At 38.5% G+C, this 21,378-nt stretch overlaps 2 protein-coding genes across 3 annotated transcripts; one reads left to right on the top strand and one right to left on the bottom strand.

The window, feature by feature from the left end:
- Positions 1-1,903: 1,903 nt before the first annotated feature.
- Positions 1,904-12,554, bottom strand: LOC111338576 (complement component receptor 1-like protein). The gene is made up of 8 exons (XM_022945074.2): positions 12,103-12,554; positions 10,315-10,497; positions 7,531-7,722; positions 6,496-6,705; positions 5,640-5,834; positions 4,138-4,338; positions 3,503-3,862; positions 1,904-3,044 (listed from the first exon to the last, which is right to left on the bottom strand). Exons 1-8 carry the CDS (start codon positions 12,176-12,178, stop codon positions 2,323-2,325), a joined length of 2,139 nt encoding a protein of 712 aa, XP_022800809.1. The 5' UTR covers positions 12,179-12,554; the 3' UTR covers positions 1,904-2,322.
- A 1,687-nt stretch (positions 12,555-14,241) lies between these two features.
- On the top strand, positions 14,242-20,514 carry LOC111338577 (uncharacterized). 2 transcript variants are annotated; one of them, XM_022945075.2, is made up of 9 exons: positions 14,242-14,326; positions 15,096-15,158; positions 15,579-15,644; positions 16,038-16,287; positions 16,749-16,902; positions 18,210-18,430; positions 19,025-19,078; positions 19,534-19,773; positions 20,043-20,514. In XM_022945075.2, the coding sequence occupies exons 2-9, from the start codon at positions 15,096-15,098 to the stop codon at positions 20,327-20,329; spliced, it is 1,335 nt and encodes a 444-aa protein (XP_022800810.1). In that variant the 5' UTR covers positions 14,242-14,326; the 3' UTR covers positions 20,330-20,514. The 2 variants fall into 2 exon arrangements, with proteins under 2 accessions (XP_022800810.1, XP_088618471.1); XM_088762345.1 differs by lacking the exons at positions 14,242-14,326; positions 15,096-15,158 and adding an exon at positions 15,280-15,472.
- Positions 20,515-21,378: the final 864 nt, after the last annotated feature.

Here is a 21,378-nt window from a genome sequence, read left to right as displayed (position 1 = left end):
CATTGTAGCCAAAACAGACGACGAACTGGCCTCTTTTAGAGACAACGTGGTTTCAAAAAACACTAAACGGCAAATTCCCAAATTCGAGTGGTCGCAAAACAGTCATCCAAGCGCTCCGTGATGATTTCGACCCACTGGAGATATCAAAGCTCACTGGCCACTCCAATCCGGAATCCATATCCAGCTACAGCCATAATCCTCTAGAATAACAGCGGCGAATGTCGAATAAGTTGGTCGATTTCAACCCAAGCACGACAACCGACCAACGGCTATTCAAGTCATGCTTTACGGGAGATTGTTCTCAATAGCTCAGCCACGCCAATCAACACAGCAGCTACTAGTGACCTTGACAGCAATGCCAGTCATATAAGTTACCTGATGGCAGGAGCAGTTGGCGGAATGTTTACTGGAGTAACATTTAATAATTCTCCAGTAAATATTTCCACAAACTTTCAGTCCAGCATGGACAACAACGAGCGATGAAAGAATGAAATGAAATGAAAGAATTGAAAGAAAAACAGTTAAAATTGTGACTTAACCTTTTATGAACTGTTTTTCGTCAGAGTTTACCGAGAAATTCCAGTCTTAATCATTATAATTTGAATACACTTCTTTTTATAATTGTAAAGCACTTACCGGTTTTTTTGGAGATCTTGCTTTGATACCGGAACGCTTGAAATTTTCAATTCGCTTGAGGATTTGACCACTCAGTTGTTGATTGTCGGCGCCACATTTTGCCAAGTCGAGTAGTGGCAGGCAAATCTGTCTTAAATAACTCCGTATTTTGTACTTTCAGTTTTTCTGCTGAAGATTGTAAAATGTGAGGCACTGCTTTCTTCACTGGTTGAAATAAAAGTGGTTTTCATTCTAAAAATATCTTGTTCCCTCTATTCACTAGATATTGACACCTGACTTTGAAAGGGTTTCCATTGTTTGCGCACAAAAATACAAAACATCTGGTTTCGTCCAGTGATTTGGTGGCTTTAGCAATGTGATTCAAGAAAAATTCACGAGGTACAAATAAAATTGTCGCCGGTTCAAACGTGAGCGACTTACCTTGCTTTCCATTCCCTTAACAATGACGGTTCTGACAGTTGACTTTAAAATGGGTTTCTTAAGGGCGCGCGTACGGGATAAAAACAAACAATAATATTTCCGTTTAATTTCTTGTTTTCTTACTTTTATTCAGTTATGCGATTCAAGAAAAATTCACAGCCTCATCGCTTCGCGATTCGTGCGATATTGGTTTTTCGCACGAAATTTAACGTGGAATTCACGAGTCAGGCAGTGAATTTTTCTATAATATGGCTAACCTTTACACTATTTGGCTACTCTCTTTTAAGAAAGTGTAAAAACATTAAAGAGGCAGAAGTAACTGGTTAGGAAACCCCTCACATTTCTTTCTTGTATGTTTTTGCTGGGTTTGTAGCATGTGACTGACTATGTAAGAGCATATCAATCATAGTTTCCATGCATTCATTCAGTCAAAAAAGACAAAGAAAAAAAAATGGTTCACTGGATCTCCAATTACAATGTCAGCACAGTTTTTATTTCCGCATTCAGTTTTAATCGACTGTCCTAACCTGCTACCTCTGCGTGATATACTTGAAAATACACCGTAAGAACCATACATGCTTGGTAAAAACTGAAGTAATTCAAGGATTTCCAAAGTTTGCTTTACAAGCAAAAGAGAACAATCACAAGACACGGGCATTAGATATCTAACGAGCATATACATGTAGGTACATAAGTCGAGGACTCAAAATATAAGTTTAGGCAAAACAGTAATCGTTTCATCAAAAAATATCTTATTTTATGAGAAAGTAACTATGTAATTTTGTTTTCTTTCGTTGGGACTGTATTCAGGGATGGCTGTAACAATCAAAAGTTGGGGGGGGGGGGGATGATGAACATAAAAAAGCAAAGAAACACGGAAAGAAAAACGTATTGATGCTGTTCTCTCTCTCATTTGGTTAAACCAAGCTTCATTTTAATCCCCTGCCCATTCTAAGAAACAGATACTGTAAATCGAAATAGCAATAAATATAAAAATAAAGATGAGAAATAACCCCCCCCCCTCAAAAAAAAAAAATTGAAGCAAAAATTATTACACAAAAGTAATTATTACCCTTCGAATCTCATCGTTTGAACGCTATTTCTCAAACCAGAAGACCCCTGTCACGAAATTTGGCATCTGATGCTCTTTTTTTTTCTCTTTTTCTATCTACCGATCATTTTTTGGAATCAGCAATTTACCAGTAGCCGACACTGAATATAGGCTTAACACATTTAAGTTCCGTTACATCAAATCCGAGATATCGATCACATCCTAACACCCATTCGACTGTTCGAGAGCAACGGCTGCGTTTGGTTGGATGTGAGGTCTTCCTCCGAGGAGGAACTCGAGATATCTTCGGACGGACGATTCGGCGACGACTCTTTACCGCAGGCGTTTAAACATGTATGTTCGTCGGAGAACCCAACTCTTCTTTCGCTTTCGCTACTGGATGCGTGATCAGCGTTTTGAGTTGTTGAACTACAAATCGTATCGCGCCCGTTGTTTGCTAGTGGATTACTAACTATACGGATCGACTGTCCTTGGGCTAGTTCTTGGTCAGTTCTTAAGTCATCATCTTCGGTAGCGCGGTTTGTATTTGCAGCCGTATGATTTGAGTCTGTGTTACCAGACTGGTTGGTATTCTGATTGCCATTACTGTCTGTTGTAGATCGATTGGCACTACCTTGAGTACCTTCTACAACTGATTCGAACGAAGGGGGAGAGCGCTCCACTTGACTAATAGCCTCGTCATACGATGGCAAAATAAAATGCACGTCTCCCGCGTATGCAATGAACGCGATCCTATCATCGTCGCTGTATCGTCGACTCCTGTACGAAGGGCGCCGGATTCTTCGGATTCGTTGTCGAAAGCAATATAGGGCTGCTAATAAAACGACCAAAGCACCCAAGGTTGAGCCTGTACTTGCGATTACAATTGTCATCTTATCCAATTCCCTATTTGGCTGTTGAGACTCGTCGGGCACATCTTTGAGAGAAGCAAAAATCATATCAACAAACAAATGCATTAAAAAAGAAACAAAAACAAACGAATATATATGAGGTTTCAAGGCGGTTCTGCGTTTGACTTCACAATTGCGGCTTTTTTCCAACATCCATAAAGGATCACGGCGTAGTCTACATATAAGCCAAGCTGTCGGCATTGTCGTAGTTTATCCCGGTTTCCTTAAGGCGACTGGGAGTGTTTTCATTCCCTTGGAATGAGATGGCGGTCGATGGTCACCATCTCCCCCTCCCCCTCTCCCTTCCCTTCCCCTTCCCCACCCCCCAAGCGGTTTCCTGGCCTTGACTTGCCTATCAGGTGGTAGCTATGTATACTCCTGATTGGAGAGAGGCCTTGTGAGAGTTTGGTGTCTTGTACTGTAACCAAGAGCCCACTACAAAAAAATATTGCGCAGATGCACTACACAAAAGACTGCAACATACCAGGCACTTCTTCCAATGCTGACATCTCACAGCTCATAGATTGTTTGCCTTTCTTCGAGACATCCGTTGCATGACCACCCACCTTTTGGCAATTCTCCTCGAATTCTTCTAGCGTTACACACTCTGGAAACTTGGTGTTGTCACAATAAAGTTCACGATTACCGTTAGTCTTGACACAGCCTAGATACAGCCAGTCTGCTGCATCGTCACTGTAATCCTTGCAAGTTAGACTCGGCGGCCCCCACAGCAAATAGCCGCGATTACAAGATGGTGTAATTTGTTGATTAAGGCGATACTCGTCAATAGCGGGTTTATATCCACCGTTGGCAAGATCCAATCTCTGGCACGTCAGCTTAGATTCTGAAAGATCATAGTAATCAAAAGAGCTCAAATGGCTGCGTGTCAAGTAAGTTTCATTTTCTAGTGCTGATGGCCAGCAGATTGGTTCACTCATGTAAGAGTTCTCACTGTAATGTGGGTTTGGTTTTACAACGCTCTTCGATTGGCTCGTTCCCTCTAATTATTTTTAGGTTCAAACTATCAGGTCTTAACAGCGCATCTGGATGTTATATAACGTTAGCGCATCGGGATGTTATATAACGTTATCGTCTCGTAGTAGAATCCACTCAGCTTACCTTCACAGAATGGGTTACTTTGTCCACTCCAGTGGCCTCCAGGTCGACACTGCCGTGTACTATTACCAATAAGTCTATACATAACGTGGCATTTGTAACTGGCTTCTGTCCAAATAGGAGCCTTTGTCGCTCTGGCTTTGCTATTATTAAATGTGATCCCGCCATTTGTTATATTTTCAAGACGTTCACAGACGTTTAAAACTGCAAGCATCACGGGAAAGATAAAATTCAGCAAGGTTAAATTGATCCTCACCTCCTACACGTAGCTGTTACACATTCGTTTGAAACATAGTTGAAATTGTAAATTGGCCACCGTAACGAGTAAAAAAAGCTGGTGTTTCGCTCTGACGAAGGGCTAACGCTTGAAACGTCAGCTTTTTCACTCGTTACGGTGGCCAGTTTACAATTTCAACTTAGTTGATAGAACCAAATTACTTTGTTATCCCCACCGACGCAGCACCACAGTTTCTTCAGAAACTTTCAACTTTTATTCGTTTAAACATAGTTCAGGGCCCAGTTGATCGAAGGTCGATCAGCGCAAACCCAAAGTAAAATTTTTGATCTGAGTTTCTTTTTTCTTCTGTTCAAAAGCCTTTTCAGGATAATTTTCTCTCTTCTAATCTTTTAAGAGCATTCACTCATTAAATTGTCGACAAATAGAATTATACTTAATTTTCTTTCAAAGCTATCAGAACAACCCACCCCAGATGTACATGACATCAAGACAATTCTGGTCTATCAGCTGGTCTTTAAAGTTTGTACATTCTCATCATTTTATTGCAGATGCAGATTCAAAAGCATCTTTAATCAAGCGTAACTGGTCCACAAAATTCGCGCCACTTCTTCAACCACTTGGTTTCAGAGCTAAAACATCGCGCCTTGGTCACACGGGCGCGTGTTCCCGCGCTTTTGGCGGTTTTGTAGTTTTTACTATCACCTTTTTTCATTGGCTCGTTGTGGTATCATCCTTCGTTCTGATTCGCTAATGTAATTGCTTTGTTTCTCTTTTCCCTTCGACATTCAATCGTGAATGCTTTTATGTTCAGTTGTTGTTAGGAAGGTTTTACATCTACATGTATGTGAATTAATCGTAGAAGCTAACCTACAACCCATATTAAATAGTGATCAGCACCTAATTTCTCCTGACAACAGCACAGCTGACAAATTAAAGCAAACATGAGATTTAAGAGAATGATCCCCAACTAATTAGGATTCTGATTATTCAATAATACTAAAGGAAAGGCATACAGAGTAGTGTGATCTGTTTAAAAATTAAAAACATTAAAAAAAGAACAAAATTAAAGAAAAAAAAAAGAAGATATAATTATTATAAATATTTTGAAAATCTTAAAATGAATAAAAACGACTACAAAACAACAACAACAACAACAAAAAGCCGAAGACAAGCAAAGACACAAAAACGAAAAAAAGAATACCCAGAACCTGCCACTCAACAAAGCACTTAACAATATAATACAAGACATAATTGTTTTCTCACATACCACAGCGAGGCGCCTTGGCAGACCAAAGTCCAGATTCCATACATTTTGGCTTTTGATTACCTTCAAGCTTATAATGATCTTCACAAACAAAAATTGCAGTCATATTTTCTGTGAAATTGTATGAGCCCTCGTAAAACGGGTTACTTTTGACTTCACCATGGTCAATTGTAACATCTGATGTGGGGCAGGTTTTTACTGAGGGAGAAGAATAAACAGTGTGTTACAACCAGTTCATAACCATTAAGTTAACACTGCAAGTGTTACAAGTTAGGTCTACAAGCCCTGTCCTGCCAAAACTTTATCCCTCTGCATGAAATAATGAGGTTTACTTCCACTGTTTCCAAATGGAATGTCTTCTCATTGAGAGCAAACTCCCAGAAATTGAAAAAGTTTCCAAGGAGACTGAAATCTTTCACATTTTAAAGCCATCCAATTTCCATTATCAAGAAAGTAAAAGGGAATGATCTGAACTACTCATATCCAATGTACTTTCTCGCCTTTACATCTATTTAAAGCTAAAACTCAAGCTATCCATTTTAATTGGTTGACACAGTTGGGATAGCATGAAAAAATTTAAATAATAGTGTTGTGCAAGCTTTTGAAGCTATGATAACTGAATAATTACATTATGAAATCTATAAACAGTAACTTATGTAAAAATAAAAAATAAAATGAAAGAAAGATTGGTAAAATTAGCCACGCAAACATAAAAGAAACATACAGATAAATACACAGACAGACATATTTTGATCACACTGGGGGAAAAAATTAAAACACTCTGTAGTTGACTGGTGTTCAGTTATTGCATGCAGACTTTCAAAGCTTGGTAATTTCGTCATCAAAATGGCACATTTACCGCATTTAGGTAGATATTGTGTTTGCCAGACTCCTCCTCCTGAACCATCCACACATGACATTCTAAATATTGGCTGTTGCTTTCTGTTATAGTCTAGCAACTTATAGCCAGAAAAACAATAATATGTTGCCATTGTTCTGGCGCCATCTGAGTGAGGACCAGTGGTGACATTGCCGTGAGCAATCCTTGGAGGACGACCACATCTTATTTCTGGTGAACATATAAATAACAGATAAAGACATACTGTAGCACTGTTACATAATATATCTGAGGGTGTTTGCCAGTTGTATGTTGTATCTTAATACTATTATTATTATTATTATTATTATTATTATTATAGGATTTATATAACACCACTTATACTATAAATTTATAAATTTATCAAATTCTTACACAATTTACAGTAGAGCTAATGAAAAGAAAAATTTAAATACAGTAAGTACATGTACAATTTTTAAAAAAAATAGCAATCCTTAACAAAGACAATTTTAATAACTGTATCTTGGTTATCACTAAAGATGTGGGTTCTCACACCTCTCATGGTTAATGTACATTTTCTACGCCTAAGTGCACTTAGTTTGTTCAAATCAGGATAATTTTGTCTGCTACACCAAAATATTTTCTTTACTTGAATTTTTCTTCATTGCAAATATATATACATATCTTATTAACCAAGCGCGAGGGCCGTACTGGGAGAATATCGGCCCGAGGTCTTGACAGTACGCACCGAGTGCAGCGAGGTCCGTACAAAAAAGACTGAGGGCCGATCTTCTTCCAGTACGGTCCCAAGCAAGCTTGGTTAATAAGAGATTTATTATACGACTGAAGTTCAAAGAGACACAAGTGCGGTATCATTCGGGACCATTCGGGACAGTGCCAGTCCAATACTTAGAGAATATTGGACTGGCAATAGAGCATTTTGATTGGTTAATTTTAGTTATTGGCCCTCTGACTGCCCGAGTCGTGTAATATATAAACATTATACAGGGGGATAATTACTATGGAGCTGGGAGCAATATCAATTACAACACTTACTTTCACAGGTGATGTTACCATTCCAGAAGTACCCTAGCGACTCATGGTCCTTGTCACACAGGATCTTTGTAGGTCTTCCGTTAGATGTGTAGCCTATATTACAGGCATACTCCACATAACTCCCTTTGGTGTTTTGCAGTGATTGATATTTCAGATGTGCATTGGGAAAATTAGGTGTTGGCAACGGACAACCTGTGAAAAGCAACAGCACAATATACCTTGTACCCCACTGAACCCTAAGAGGGATTAACATCTAATTTCTCCTTACATTTTTACACCTGAATCATACATAAAGGTCAGCGGAATAAAGGAAATGATCACCAACTAGAGGAGCTCTTGATTGCTGAACAAATTCTCCTTGTCAGCACCCCAATCAATGTATAGAGAACAGTATGGAGAATATGAGTCCTGATATTAGGGTGTAAAAGATTACACTAAATTTTTAGTAGGAAGTATAGTCTGGTGGTGAGAGCATCACAATCTCAAAGGGGAGGTTCTGGATTCCAGTCCTACTCCAAGTGCCAGATGGACTGATTCTTACTGGCCTTGGGTTGAACTCCACCATGTTCATAAAAAGCTGAAAAGTTTACCTACTTCTACTTGGGTTTTGATTCAGGTTATTGGAATTAAATTATTCAAAGAGAGCCATGCTTTTATCAGTGTTTTTAATGCTATCAAGTGTTCCCCTCTCTAGACAAACCTTATTATCAGTTTACCATTATTGTCAGTTATCATTTAACAATTGGTTCATACGTCAGCGTGCGTTCATCGAAATATGAAGTATGCAGGAAGTTTGAAGAGCACGAAAGATGCGTAAGAGTTGCTCGAGGCATAGCCTCGAGCAACTCTAGCTTTATGAATGCTCCCCAAACTTCCCAAGTGCTTCATGTCTTGATGAACGCACAGCTGATGTAAGAACCAACTGTTTTATAACATTTTGCACGCTGTAGTTTATGTATAAAGGGCAGAAATTCCCTCTCCTCCGCTTCAATGCATTGTTTATTTTGTTTCGGAAGAGTATTTTGTCATGCTTCAATGATCTTGTCTCAGATTGGTCAAAAACTGACAGGTGCATTCATGTGTGGAAATGAAGTTAAAGTCCCAAAACAGATGAATACGCTGATTGTTTTGTTTTCCCTTTCTCTGGATTCTTTCTCAGGAGTTAAAAATCCATTCCCAAAGAAAAAGTAGGCAGATCTTCATTGGCTTGTTCGCTTGTTGCCATGTCTAGTTTAACTTTTTTGCGAAATTTTTTCCCGTTTCTAATGAAAAATGCTCAAGTCACTTGCGAGAAAAAAATTTTTTCACGAGGCATTTGTTTGCTGTCGTCACCATCATGCACAATGGAAAATTGAAGCATGCTCACGCTATTGAATTTGATTGCACGAATTTACAAGCTATGTTATATATTATTTGAATAAGTATCCTGCTAAAATTGAACACATGGATGAAAAAAGCTACATTTATTTAGTGACTCCCAATAAACTGCTAGATTCTCCTCTAAAATTATGTTGTACTTCCCTTTAAACAGGAGAGAGATAAACAGTTTGCATCAGAAGTCACTTACAGCCTTCAGGGCTCGACACTAATGGTAGCCAACTAGCCACAGACTAGTAGAAATTCAGTTTTGGTTGGTGGTTTTTAATTTTCATGAGCCAGTTTGGTTGGTAAACAAACTGAAATTGCTGTAACATCTAAGTTGTTACCAGCCACTTGGCTAGAAAGTTAAAAAGTTAGTGTCAAGCCCTGGTCTTGTTATGCACACCTAGCTACTAAAAATGAACTGAACCTTTAGATTTCATATGACTGTTAAACTACCCCCATAGTCTAACAATAATAAGCTCATATCTTCAGTAGAAAATTGAATCAACAAAGAATAACTATCTATTATCTACCTGAAATAACTTATTATGATCCAACCCTTTCAGATTTTTACCTTCAGGTTGTGACCTCTAGCAATTAACTTAGAGTCACCATCATGCACAATGGAAAATTGAAGCATGCTCACGCTATTGAATTTGATTGCACGAATTTACAAGCTATGTTATATATTATTTGAATAAGTATCCTGCTAAAATTGAACACATGGATGAAAAAAGCTACATTTATTTAGTGACTCCCAATAAACTGCTAGATTCTCCTCTAAAATTATGTTGTATTTCCCTTTAAACAGGAGAGAGATAAACAGTTTGCATCACAAGTCACTTACAGCCTTCAGGGCTCGACACTAATGGTAGCCAACTAGCCACAGACTAGTAGAAATTCAGTTTTGGTTGGTGGTTTTTAATTTCCATGAGCCAGTTTGGTTGGTAAACAAACTGAAATTGCTGTAACATCTAAGTTGTTACCAGCCACTTGGTTAGAAAGTTAAAAAGTTAGTGTCAAGCCCTGGTCTTGTTATGCACACCTAGCTACTAAAAATGAACTGAACCTTTAGATTTCATATGACTGTTAAACTACCCCCATAGTCTAACAATAATAAGCTCATATCTTCAGTAGAAAATTGAATCAACAAAGAATAACTATCTATTATCTACCTGAAATAACTTATTATGATCCAACCCTTTCAGATTTTTACCTTCAGGTTGTGACCTCTAGCAATTAACTTAGAGGTCCCCATCAGAAAAGATATGATTGAACACTACTTGCATCCTACAGAGTAATTAAACAGCATTGTCCTAGCTGGTCTCTAAACCAGAATCCAAGGTTTGCACATACATGCTCATGTTCAAGACTCTTTTAGTTCTCATGATCAACAAATTCTCAGTAAACAGTGATACATACCTGGTGGTTGACATGTGGGTCTTTTCCCACTCCAACGTCCTTTACTGCACAAAATCTTTTTTGCCCCAGTGAGATTATAAAAAGAATTACATGAGAAAATAATGATGGTTCCATCAGAAAATCTACCAGAAGGCCATACAGTTCTACTACCATGATGAGGAATACCAGGATCACTACAATTAGCTGAAATTAATAAAAATAAATAAATCGAGAGAGGAAAATAACCAGTTGAACAATTACAAAGTCCTTCCTTTGCACATCCTTGGTTAATATATGAACACTATTTAGCAAAACATAACTTAAGCCCTTGATGGGACAGTTCAAAATTTCAAAAAATGAGCAAGACTACCATCTTGATCTCACTCTGTGGCCTTCTTAAAAAATGTATGAAAGTATTTTCCTCACAGTAATGAACGCTACTTAATATGCAGGACTCCACACTAACTTTTCAACTTACTAGCCTAGTGGCTAGTGGCATCTTAGATGTTGCAACAATTTCACTTTGTTTAGTAGCCAAACTGGCTAGTGGAAATTGAAAACCACTAGTCAACACTGAATTTATACTAGTCTGTGGCTAGTTGGCCACCGTTAGTGTCAAGCCCTGATATGTAAAACCACAGTGCACATATTTGATTTTCATGTGTCCATATTCATTGATTCACCACTTCACAGGTTTGATACGAACAAATATAATGATCAGCTCCCATGCACCAGTATCGCAATGGTCATGGGTTCAAATCCCATATAGGCCTGAATTTTTTTCAGGCCTTATTTTCACTACTGCATAAGTAGTGTTCATTACTGCAAGGATTGCTTTCAAACATTTCTTTAAACTGCTGTGCACATATATGATTTTGATATATTCACATTCATTGATAAAACCAATGAAATTTTTTTTATGACCAAGCTTATCACATAAGACTGATAACTGATGATAGCATATATATTTTAGTGTACATATGACAACACAAATATTTTGGTGTGAACAGGTACCATTTCCACCAACAATTGTTGACATAAACAGACTCGTAAAGCATTTCCTTAAAGTTCTGTTTGGACATGTCCATGCACATGTATAATACTTGAGAATTTAGAGTAAGTTCAGTGCTTAAGTGACTAGTAGCTTATAACAATTTTTGAAGCATTTAACGACAAGGTGCATTCTTACCACTTCTCTCTTCCTTCTTGGGGAATTACAAGGCATTCTTAAGTTTATGTTGCTGATCAATACACATACGTCACATCATAAAATGGAATACGTTTCCAAAGTTTCATGTACAAGGAACATAACTGTACCTATCAACATTTGCCGTGAGTCAATCTCTCTACAGACTTAACCACATCATTTTTAACAAGTCTACCGGACATCGTTCTTCTTGATTTATATATAGTGACAAAAATACATTGGCAACACGAGACATCATTGCATGTTCGGTACATTTGTGATGTTTCTTTGTATTACTTGTGTAACTCAATTAAGTGATGGGAAAGCTGCTTTTTGATTTATCAATTTCATACATTTTAACTAAAAGACACGCTGTTGAAGGAAACGTAACCAATGTCATTGTTCCGTTCAAGGAAGCTTAACTGTACATCTACGTGCATGTTTAGCATATGAAATGAGTTCGTTCCCGATTCAAGCTTCCTTTCGACGTAACTGAAAGAGAGGGCTTTAAACTCACTCCTGTTAATGAGGCAGAAACGAACATCATATGAATACAATTTGGGAACAACATAAATCCTGACGTTAAGTTTTAATCAAGAAACGTAAATGATATTAGGACTCACCGGAAGACATCACGACCATACTCGCCATCACAAAAATGAGCTTTAACGAAACTTTGATGACCCGATACATCGTCATTTTGAAGAAATCAACCGCACAAAGTATACGTAATTGGTCAATAAAATTTTTCCTTTGATCTGTAGCGTCAGAAAAAGTCAAAAGGTTTTAGTTGCAAACTGAAATTGTGGGTGTCAATAAATCGTCTCTCCGAACGAGGCAAGCAGTGAAGCAAGAATAGAGGAATCTGTTCTTTGCTGAAAAAATCCCGCGCGATACGGCGTCAAATGAAAGAGAAAAAACTAAGTTGTTTAAGTCGTCGTATGTATGTTGTGACTGTAGTTAGAAAAGTAAATCACAGAAGGAACTTCCACAGATTTTCTGCACTCTAGTATCCGCCTTGAACAATTTCCGCCATCAAAACTTCAAGCCCGTGTCGCCCGTGACGAAAACCTCGAAAGGGACTGAAACTAAGGACTAAATGGAGTCATAGGAAAAAGGGGCCCTCGAGGGAACCTGGGAAAAATAGGGTCCTTAACCATGTCTTTTTTCTGGGAAGAGCCGAATTACCGTTTGTGCCGTCAATTTTGAAGTGTTATACATAGAAAATAATATTCCAGGTTTGATATTTGCCTGATTTTTTCTTAAGGCAATTGACCCGGCTGTGAACGCTCAAAATTAAAACAGCATCTAAGCTTAGCGATTTCTGTAGTAAACTTAAGACTTTCGATTTTAGCGCTCTAGGACAAATCTGTAAATGTAATACATGTATTTGACTTTTATTGTACATACACATACATTGTCATTTTTATTCATATTCATCTACTGCAATATCTTTCACTGAACATAATGTTTAAACTCCTTTAACTATTATAATTAATCACCTACAAATTTACAATTATCATTCATACTCTAAACATATATTTTTACCTATAAAGTTTTAAGTACTTCTAATAATATACCTTTAATTAGAGTTAATTTATAGTCAACCGTTTTATACATGAGCCTCTGGCTCGAGCAATTGGGCAACCATGCCTCACGTTAGACAATAAACTTTAATTATTATTATTTATTATTAAAATTGGGGCCTATCTGCACTAGCGAAAAAAATATTTATTTAGACAAATTATAATTTTCTGTCATCACTAACACTCTACAAGTGCGGATGGTTTGTCGCGACTCGACAAATTTTGGTCGGAGCGGACAAATTTTCAAACGCACCGCCGACAAAATTTGTCCCGGGTAAAACCTTGAAAAAATCGACTAAATAAAAAAAAAACCGTGATAAGCTTGTCGATCATTTGTCGTAAACGCTAACACCAGTGTGGTAACTGAATTGAGTTCAGTTTTACCAAAAGATTGCTATGATTGTCTTTCGCTGCGAAACTCGCGGATTTTACAAATTTAGACAACTTAAGATGAATCCTGGTGACTGGAGTTTAAATCCATACGAAAATTAAAGCCGCCACCCTTGCGAGCAGGTTAGGCGCTGGAATGTCCCACCTTAGGATAATAAAGGGAACAATTTGCTTGCAGCCGGTGCAAGTTACAACGGTGGAATGATTATCCAGTCGCCACTTTACCAGTCCAACAATGAAGCAGTAGCGGCGGCACAAGATCCATCCACTCGAAGTAAAGGGAAAGGAAAAGCTACATTCAATAAATTACTATGAAATACAGTATCGGTGTTATTTTTGGCTGTTGACTGAATTTGACAGCTTTTACAGCTTCGAAACTTTTAGTGCGAATGCAACAGAGGAGACAAAAATTTGTCTTGACAAAATTTGTCCTTTGATCTTGTCGGGACAATTTCAGTTTTATCTGCTAGTGCGGATAGGCCCTAAGGCACCAATTCTTGGATGAATCTTAGCTTCCACACTCTTTTTATGTTTTTTTTTTCCTGCGGAGATTATGTCAAAATATGCCTTTTTTCCACACAGAAGATGCATTATGACAACAGTTCAAATTCTAGGGGAGATTCTCAATAGTAACTTTGCTTGTACGTAACTAAAAAAAAAATGACTTTTCGTAATCTCCTGTCATGCTCCACACGGCGAATGCAATCATGCGATAGAAAGCTCACCGGTTAATTCTTTTATAAAGGCGCATCCTCCGATTCTATCTTTCCTGATCCACCTGCTTCTAATGGAAATCTCTCATAATAAAACACCTTCTTAAACTCGGGGATAAGGCAGAAAGCAGAAGAACTCGCCACGCACGAACTACCAGGTAAGTGATATAAAGTTGATGTTCGTACGACTCAATCTTCTTACATAGACAAATGCGGAACGAAGTAAACATTCATGAATAGTCTCGGCAGTACTCGTAACCAGCAGTTAAACGCTCATGTAATTCATGTGGGCCCCGTAAATTGAACAGATGCCATTTGGAGTTTTTATCCGTACAGTGAATAAATTTTTTAAAGCGTTTGAGGAGTTTCCCATGCCAAGCCCTTTTCAACAAGACATGATTGAAAAGCTTTTGCTTCTTCATACCATGGGCCTACAAGATGTCAATGACGTGAGATGATTTTCCAATAACTCTCTTTTTAAATGATGAGATAGATTGAAGCTCGGAGAAGCAGTCGATCATATAGTGACTCGGTCTCGTACCAGAGCTTCCACGGCCAAGAGGTTGTATAGTTACATTTAAACGGTGAGATCTGTGTACGAAGTTCATTGTGACCTCAAGCCACAAACTTTCCCATCCAACACTCTTCGTAATCCTAAATTCTAGAAACTGATTGGCTAATTTCGTGTCCATAAACGGTCCGGCTTTTTACGATACAGACTGCGCTTCTTACCGCACTTCGTACCGCGCTATTTACATATTATTATTGTTGTTATCATTATTATTATCATTATTGATATCATTATTGATATCATTGATATTATTATTATTATTATTATTATTATTATTATTATCATCTTTATCACTATCATCACTATAATTGTTATTTTGTTTCTTTTCTTTTTATCCTTTACCGTTCATTTTGTAGATGGATGTTTTGGAGTTTTCGTTGCTTATCTGCATTCTTCTTCTCAAAGGAACCAACCTTCAGGTCAGTCAGAATATCTTTTTCAAATAGATTATTTTTAGAAATGTTATCATTATTAATCAACAACTTTTTGCGGGTACAATTTTTTAAACACAACAGAATCGTAAGCAGGCAGTGGGCCATGGATCATTAACCTCGATTCTCGCGCTAGAGCCTTTTCTCTCAGCGGTCTTTGTCTTAATCTGAGGCCTTCTGGTTGCCAGTTTTTCATTGTTGTGTGCAGAAGAAATTATCGAAAATTTTTTGTGGTGCCATTCAGTGTTTGGTTGATATCCTATTCTTGACGACAACTCTCCAATTTCTACCACAAACTGCTGGTGAAATGTTACTTTAAAATTCTATGCTTTTCACAGTGCCATATATCCCTTGAGCTCGAGATTTCAATTGAGGAATTAATTTTATTCTTTTTGCTTGTGATTTTAGGCTCAAACAAGCATGGAAAATGTGAAGGCAATATGGAGTCGATATGTGCAAGCTACTGATGGAAATGTAAGTAATGTTTTTCAATAAAAAGACTTAGAAAAGCCGATTACATCTCGAAAGTTTGATGGTACATGCAACAAAGGTTTCATAAACGTGAACGCCCAAGCCCTAGAATCGTCTTTTGAAATGATTTCTTTGTTGTCTTGGCTGCAGTCAGACAATGGAAATGCAAACAAATAAACAGACAAACAAACAAACAAACAGCGACAACAATTATAGCAATAAGCTTAAGAAGATTGGTGGTAATCTAGCGTTACCTAAGAGATGTATAGTAACAAATGTCAAAATGTTCCAGATACATTGGCAATTTAGGGCAATTTTCGGTACACCACCTCCAATAAAAACTGAAGAGCGATCTGGAATTAAATTTCGCTCTCTCTCTCTCTCTCTCTCGGTTAGAGCACGTACTATAATGATTACCCTGGAGGTGGAGCATGCGCTTTAGATCCTGCATCACCGCTGAACAAGCTGCCTGATTGGATGCTGGTTGCAGCTGGTGAAGCTGACTATCAGAAGTCCCTTGGGTGTGGTATGTGCATTGAAATTAATGCCAACGGGGAACAGGCCAACTCCGCCAGCGGAGGGCCAACACCGATGAAAGGCACCTATAAGGCAACTATTTGGGACCTTTGTGGAGGATGCAAACAAGGTACATTGGTTATAAGTCTGTCGTAAAAACTTGAGCGAGTCCGCTTATGTCCAACAACCACGGCAACAGTAACAGCTAAATCTACCGACATAACTACCAAAGCTCGATCGAGAATATTATATCACTAGAAGATAGATTGTTGATTAATTTCCTCAAACCGTGTTTTGTACTCGGAGTTTCGAGCAGAGCGCCCAAGCGCAAAATGTGCAAATCGAACCTATAGAAACTGGGGTTTGAAAAGCATAAAACCTATTGAGGTTGCTTTCTATCACTGTTGGTTTAATTTCAAAATGTTTGGGTTTTCTATGTGTTTGCCATCAGCAGTATAGAACGCAAGGGCATGAGTAACAGTTGGTTTATCTGGCCTTCTTCTTCCCTCCTTTTTCTTCGTTTTCACTTTTACATAAATTTTGAATTTTGCGAGTAATCTAAATTTTTGCTTATATTTTTACTCCATGCAGCTGGTTTTGATTTCTACATAAAAGGCTTTGGTAAGTACAAGACCTCTTTCAAGGCAATTGAGTGCCCCACTGTACCAGGTGAACAGGGAAAAATTCAATTACGGTTCGCAGGCAGCCACAACTGGTACATAAAACTGCAAGCTCGGAACTCAGAGTTAGTGAATTAGACGAATAGTATAGTCCTTTCCTTAAACGATTTATAATCATATAATTGGACGCAAGAGAGTAGAGGTGTTCTGCGAGCTGTACAAAACATAACCTAAGGCATTCCTGAAGGTAACCGGTCGTTTCGCCAACGCATTAGTTCGCCAAAGAACAGTTCATCAACGCATGAGGTCGATTCGCTAACGTCTAATGTCAGTTGGCCAACGCTTATATGTCAGTTCACCAACGTCCAAAATAATTGTAATTATAAATGACCAAACTGAAGGCTAAGATACATCGTCATTCGAGTCAAATGCGATTCTGACTAAAAAAAAACCATAAATGATTAAGAAGGAAGTTTATATAGAATCTGCGGTGCTGCGTGGACGAAGGGCTTAAAATAAATCATTGTTTTATCAATTGTGTTGATAAAGTAAATAGGCCACCGTAAATAGTTTCTATAAAGCTGACTTTACGAGCGTTTGCCCCTCACAGTGGCAGATCCAGGGGGAGGATCCGGGGGTCCGGACCCCCCCCCATCAGACCTGACTCTTACAACTTTGAGACTGAAATTCTTACATCCGCAGGATCGTATATTACTTTTTAACTGGCTGATCTTTTAAATTAATGAATCCAAGTAAACGGTAAGCGGCCAAGGAATTATAACGTGCAACTGCGACTGGTGGGAGGGGGTGTGGGGGGGGGGGGGGTTGTGGGGTTGTGGGGAAGAAGTAATTTGCCTCAAAAGAGTCCAACAGTCCTTTCTGAACCAAAGTTTGGACCTCTCAATCAAAAATTCCTGGATCCGCCCCTGCCTCAGGGCTATTCGCTGTGACAAAGGGTTAAAACTGGAAACGAATTATCAATTGCATTATCAACTCAGTTGAAATAAAAACATTATTTTGAAATACCAGAAAGCAACATCATAAGTACATTTTGGCATCTATTCATTGAAGCTACTAACTACAGCCGAAAAGTTTCGGAATTGAAATGACGTAAATTGTTTAGCTAAAACAATTATAGAATTGCACTTTGGGTAGACAAAAATCCATGTATAATTAGGCCATTTCCGAATTCCCTTTGGCCTCTTTTCAAAACGAGGTGAGGCCTGTTGATCAAGCATTGTGAAATGAGTTCAATTTACATATTATCACATCAAATGATGGGCAACAGGGCTCGCTTTGTCAAAGAGGCTAAAGGGAGTTCGGAATTGGGCTATTGGTGACTGTTTCGAGACCTTCTGTCCTCTACTTCGCTGCATTTCTATTCTTTTCGTTTTCTTTTTCTTATTTTTCTTCTTAAAATCGAATTTATCAGGGTGGTAACTGTTGGTATGGAGATCGAACACAATAACAAGTGGGTTTGTATGAAACGATCGGCAGACAACTACTTTATCATCAGCGGATTGGGAGAGATTAAATTTCCAAAAAAGTTTAGGATAACCAGCATCAGTGGCGAGCAACTGGTAACCACGGTGCCTTACGTTAAAAACGACGTGAATATTCCCACGGATTTACAGTACTCGGGGTTTAATCCAGGTATTGCTGCTTCTAGGAGGCAATGTGAACTCCCCATATACATAGTTCATTCCTGGTAGAGGGAAATCTTATTGGTATCTTTACAATTAAGGTATGGCCTGGGACAGGGAATGAATCCACTTGTGCCTTGAGTATTTTGGTATAGTAAAAGTAGGTGCCGAAAGCAGTCAGAGACGAGAGATCATTTTGAGAACACAAACGTAGCTTTTTCTGGAACTTTTGGAGACCGGGAGTTGACTGAAAGCAACTTTAGAGTGACATCCTACGGAAAAAGCCCAAATCTCTTAGCTCGATCCAATTTTGTGGTTATAAGTTGCAGCCTCTACTTTTTTGTCGGGGTTGAGATGTCAGCGAAGTAAAACCGATCGCCTCCCACCGCTTAGTAGCCTGAAGTGTCACCATTCCTGATCCCCGTGGGGGATTGTGTGAGGAAAAGGTTGATACTTCGGACTAGCCGCCGTGATCAGAATTTGGTTCCCTGCCGAACCAAACCGACTTTCAAGCTGAAACAACAACCATTTGTGAAATCAAAGTATAAAACTCTCAACAGCAGCGACAATTTCGTGATTCCCTTGCCTTTCATTTCTCTTACAGATAGCAATCCAGAGAGTATAAAATGCTATGGACAAGACGGAAAAAGTGAACAACGTCAGTAAATGAAAAGAATCCCATACGTCAAGATATAAACTTTAATCTAAACTTCCTTCGATGTAATGTTTTTGAAACATTGGGGGGGGGGGGAACGTTTGGGATACTTCAAAAATCTGTTTTGGTGACAAGTCATCCTTAGATTTACTTCACTGAATGAAAAGTAAGATAGGTTTGGAAAAAAAAAAACCTTTGCAATTGCACCTAACTAAAAGAACACTTTCGTCACAATAGAGTCTATTTGAGCCGGCAGAGTCAGCTTGTCCGTAGTTGACAAAACACCTTAATGAACAACAACATTAGACGCACCAATCTGTGATCCCGGATCGGAACTGCCGGCGGTAACCTGATATGGGCTATCATTTAATGAAACTACTCCTGAATTTTTATGCCACGAAAACCGGGCTAAGTAAACTGACTTAAAATTGAATTTACCTATGCATCCTGACTGACAGCTATTGGTCCAACTAGCGCGCCAGCTTCAGGAACAGAGGGAGGTACCCAGCCTACGCCAACTGCAAGTAGCAGTCCGTCTGGCAGTCAACCTCTGCCAACATCTAAGCTACCCACCTCGGCAGGAGGGTCATCTGTAAGTGGTGGTGTGGTCCAAACTAGTTCTGCACCTCCGACAACAGTTGGGGGAAATAATAGACCCTCACCGTCCCCGACATCACCCACTTCCAAACCCCCTGAAGGTAAGGACTGATCAGTATAGCCTCCTTCACTAGATCCTTTTTCTTCTCCAAGACATGACCAGTTAGCTGTCTACCATGTTGCTCTGCTGTCTTTTAAAACTAAAAATTCTATCCAGGTGGCAATCCCTATCTTCTGTTTCTGGCTCTATCCAGTCCTCATTTTGGTGTTTCCTTTAATTTTTCATTTTTTTTCTTCGCGTGGAAATGAGAGGTCCAGATAACGGTTGCCTTTGCTAATAAATAATTACGTCACTATTTTTGTCTCCTAGAGCCAGATGAGAAGTTTTGCAATGGAAAACCCAGTGGTTTATATGCTGACCCAAACGATTGCAGCAGCTTTTATCATTGTTCCAATGGGATCACTTATTGGAAGCATTGTCCGGAGGGACTCTTGTTCAGTCCTAAGCTAAGTGTTTGTGATTGGCCTGCAAACGTAGAATGTGGGGTAGGTGGCCAACAGGATGTTGAAAAAGGGCCTCATCCCGGCGTAAAGATTACCCAGATTTTAAAAAAGAGAGAGGGCTCAGGAACATCAATTTTGTCAAAACAGCAGTGACATAAACGATAATTACATATTCAGATGGGACCTGGTATGAATCTGGCCTAAGGCTAATCTAATGTCGTCGACGATGATGTCAGAAGAAAAGATGAAGATTGAAATAATGATTGTCAATCTCGCCAATATTAATTCTATTCGTTTGGATTAAACGGGTTTAACACAGGCTCAATTCTGTCCTCTTACACCTTGACATGAATCATAACTTACTATATTGTGCATGCTTTTGTCACTACAGCCCATAAATAAATTTAGAACATTTTAGTATATTTATCCAGCAAACCAGTCGTGATTAGTGAGATTAGTGCTATGCGAGGCACGAGCCATCAGTAAACTTAATCCAATCATGTTTATATTTAAAGCTTGCTAACACCCAACGTTTTGTTCCTCCATACTACTATCAAACTGTCATACCTAAAAGATTTATTTCACGAAACGATACTAATATTGAGTGATACCCGATTTGGCAGTCATTTTCTTCGGCTTTCACGCTAAAATTCATCATATTTATAATTAAAAATTTGAGGATTACTCTTTTGAATGTTTTAACTCGGAAAGACTGCAGATAGCTAGAAAGTGGCAAACAAAGGCACCGAAATTGAGCGGAAACAATCAAACAAGGTAAATTTGACTTCGGGCAAATATGCTACATGTTATGAATGATTTAAACGCAATATCTACACATAATCAATAACAATAGTAAACAATTAATTAATTTACTAGGGGAGAAAAACCTTAATCAAGAATGGAACAAAGGAGAGCCAGGTGATAAGCTACACTGCACAGCTAGACCAAGTAACTCTCACCTTTGAGGTAATCCGCGTGGGCGAAAAGGTTATTAATAATTCAAATATTATTGCTTTTAAATGTTATTTGCAGATCAAAGAATACTGAGGCAGGGTAAGAAATGGAGAGTGTCAAAAAGAAAATTAAATTGAAAGTCGAATTGTTTAATCTGCTTGAGAAAGAACGGAAGATGAGTCAAATAATACGATTGTTGTCGTTTTTTATAAGCTTGGAATTTGGAAATGCAAAATGCGAAGTACTTG

This window comes from Stylophora pistillata, chromosome 6 (assembly GCF_964205215.1).
Source record: "Stylophora pistillata chromosome 6, jaStyPist1.2, whole genome shotgun sequence".
NCBI lineage: Eukaryota > Metazoa > Cnidaria > Anthozoa > Scleractinia > Pocilloporidae > Stylophora > Stylophora pistillata.
Note: the sequence above shows the minus strand (reverse complement) of the source record. Positions and strands in the feature narration are given on the sequence as shown.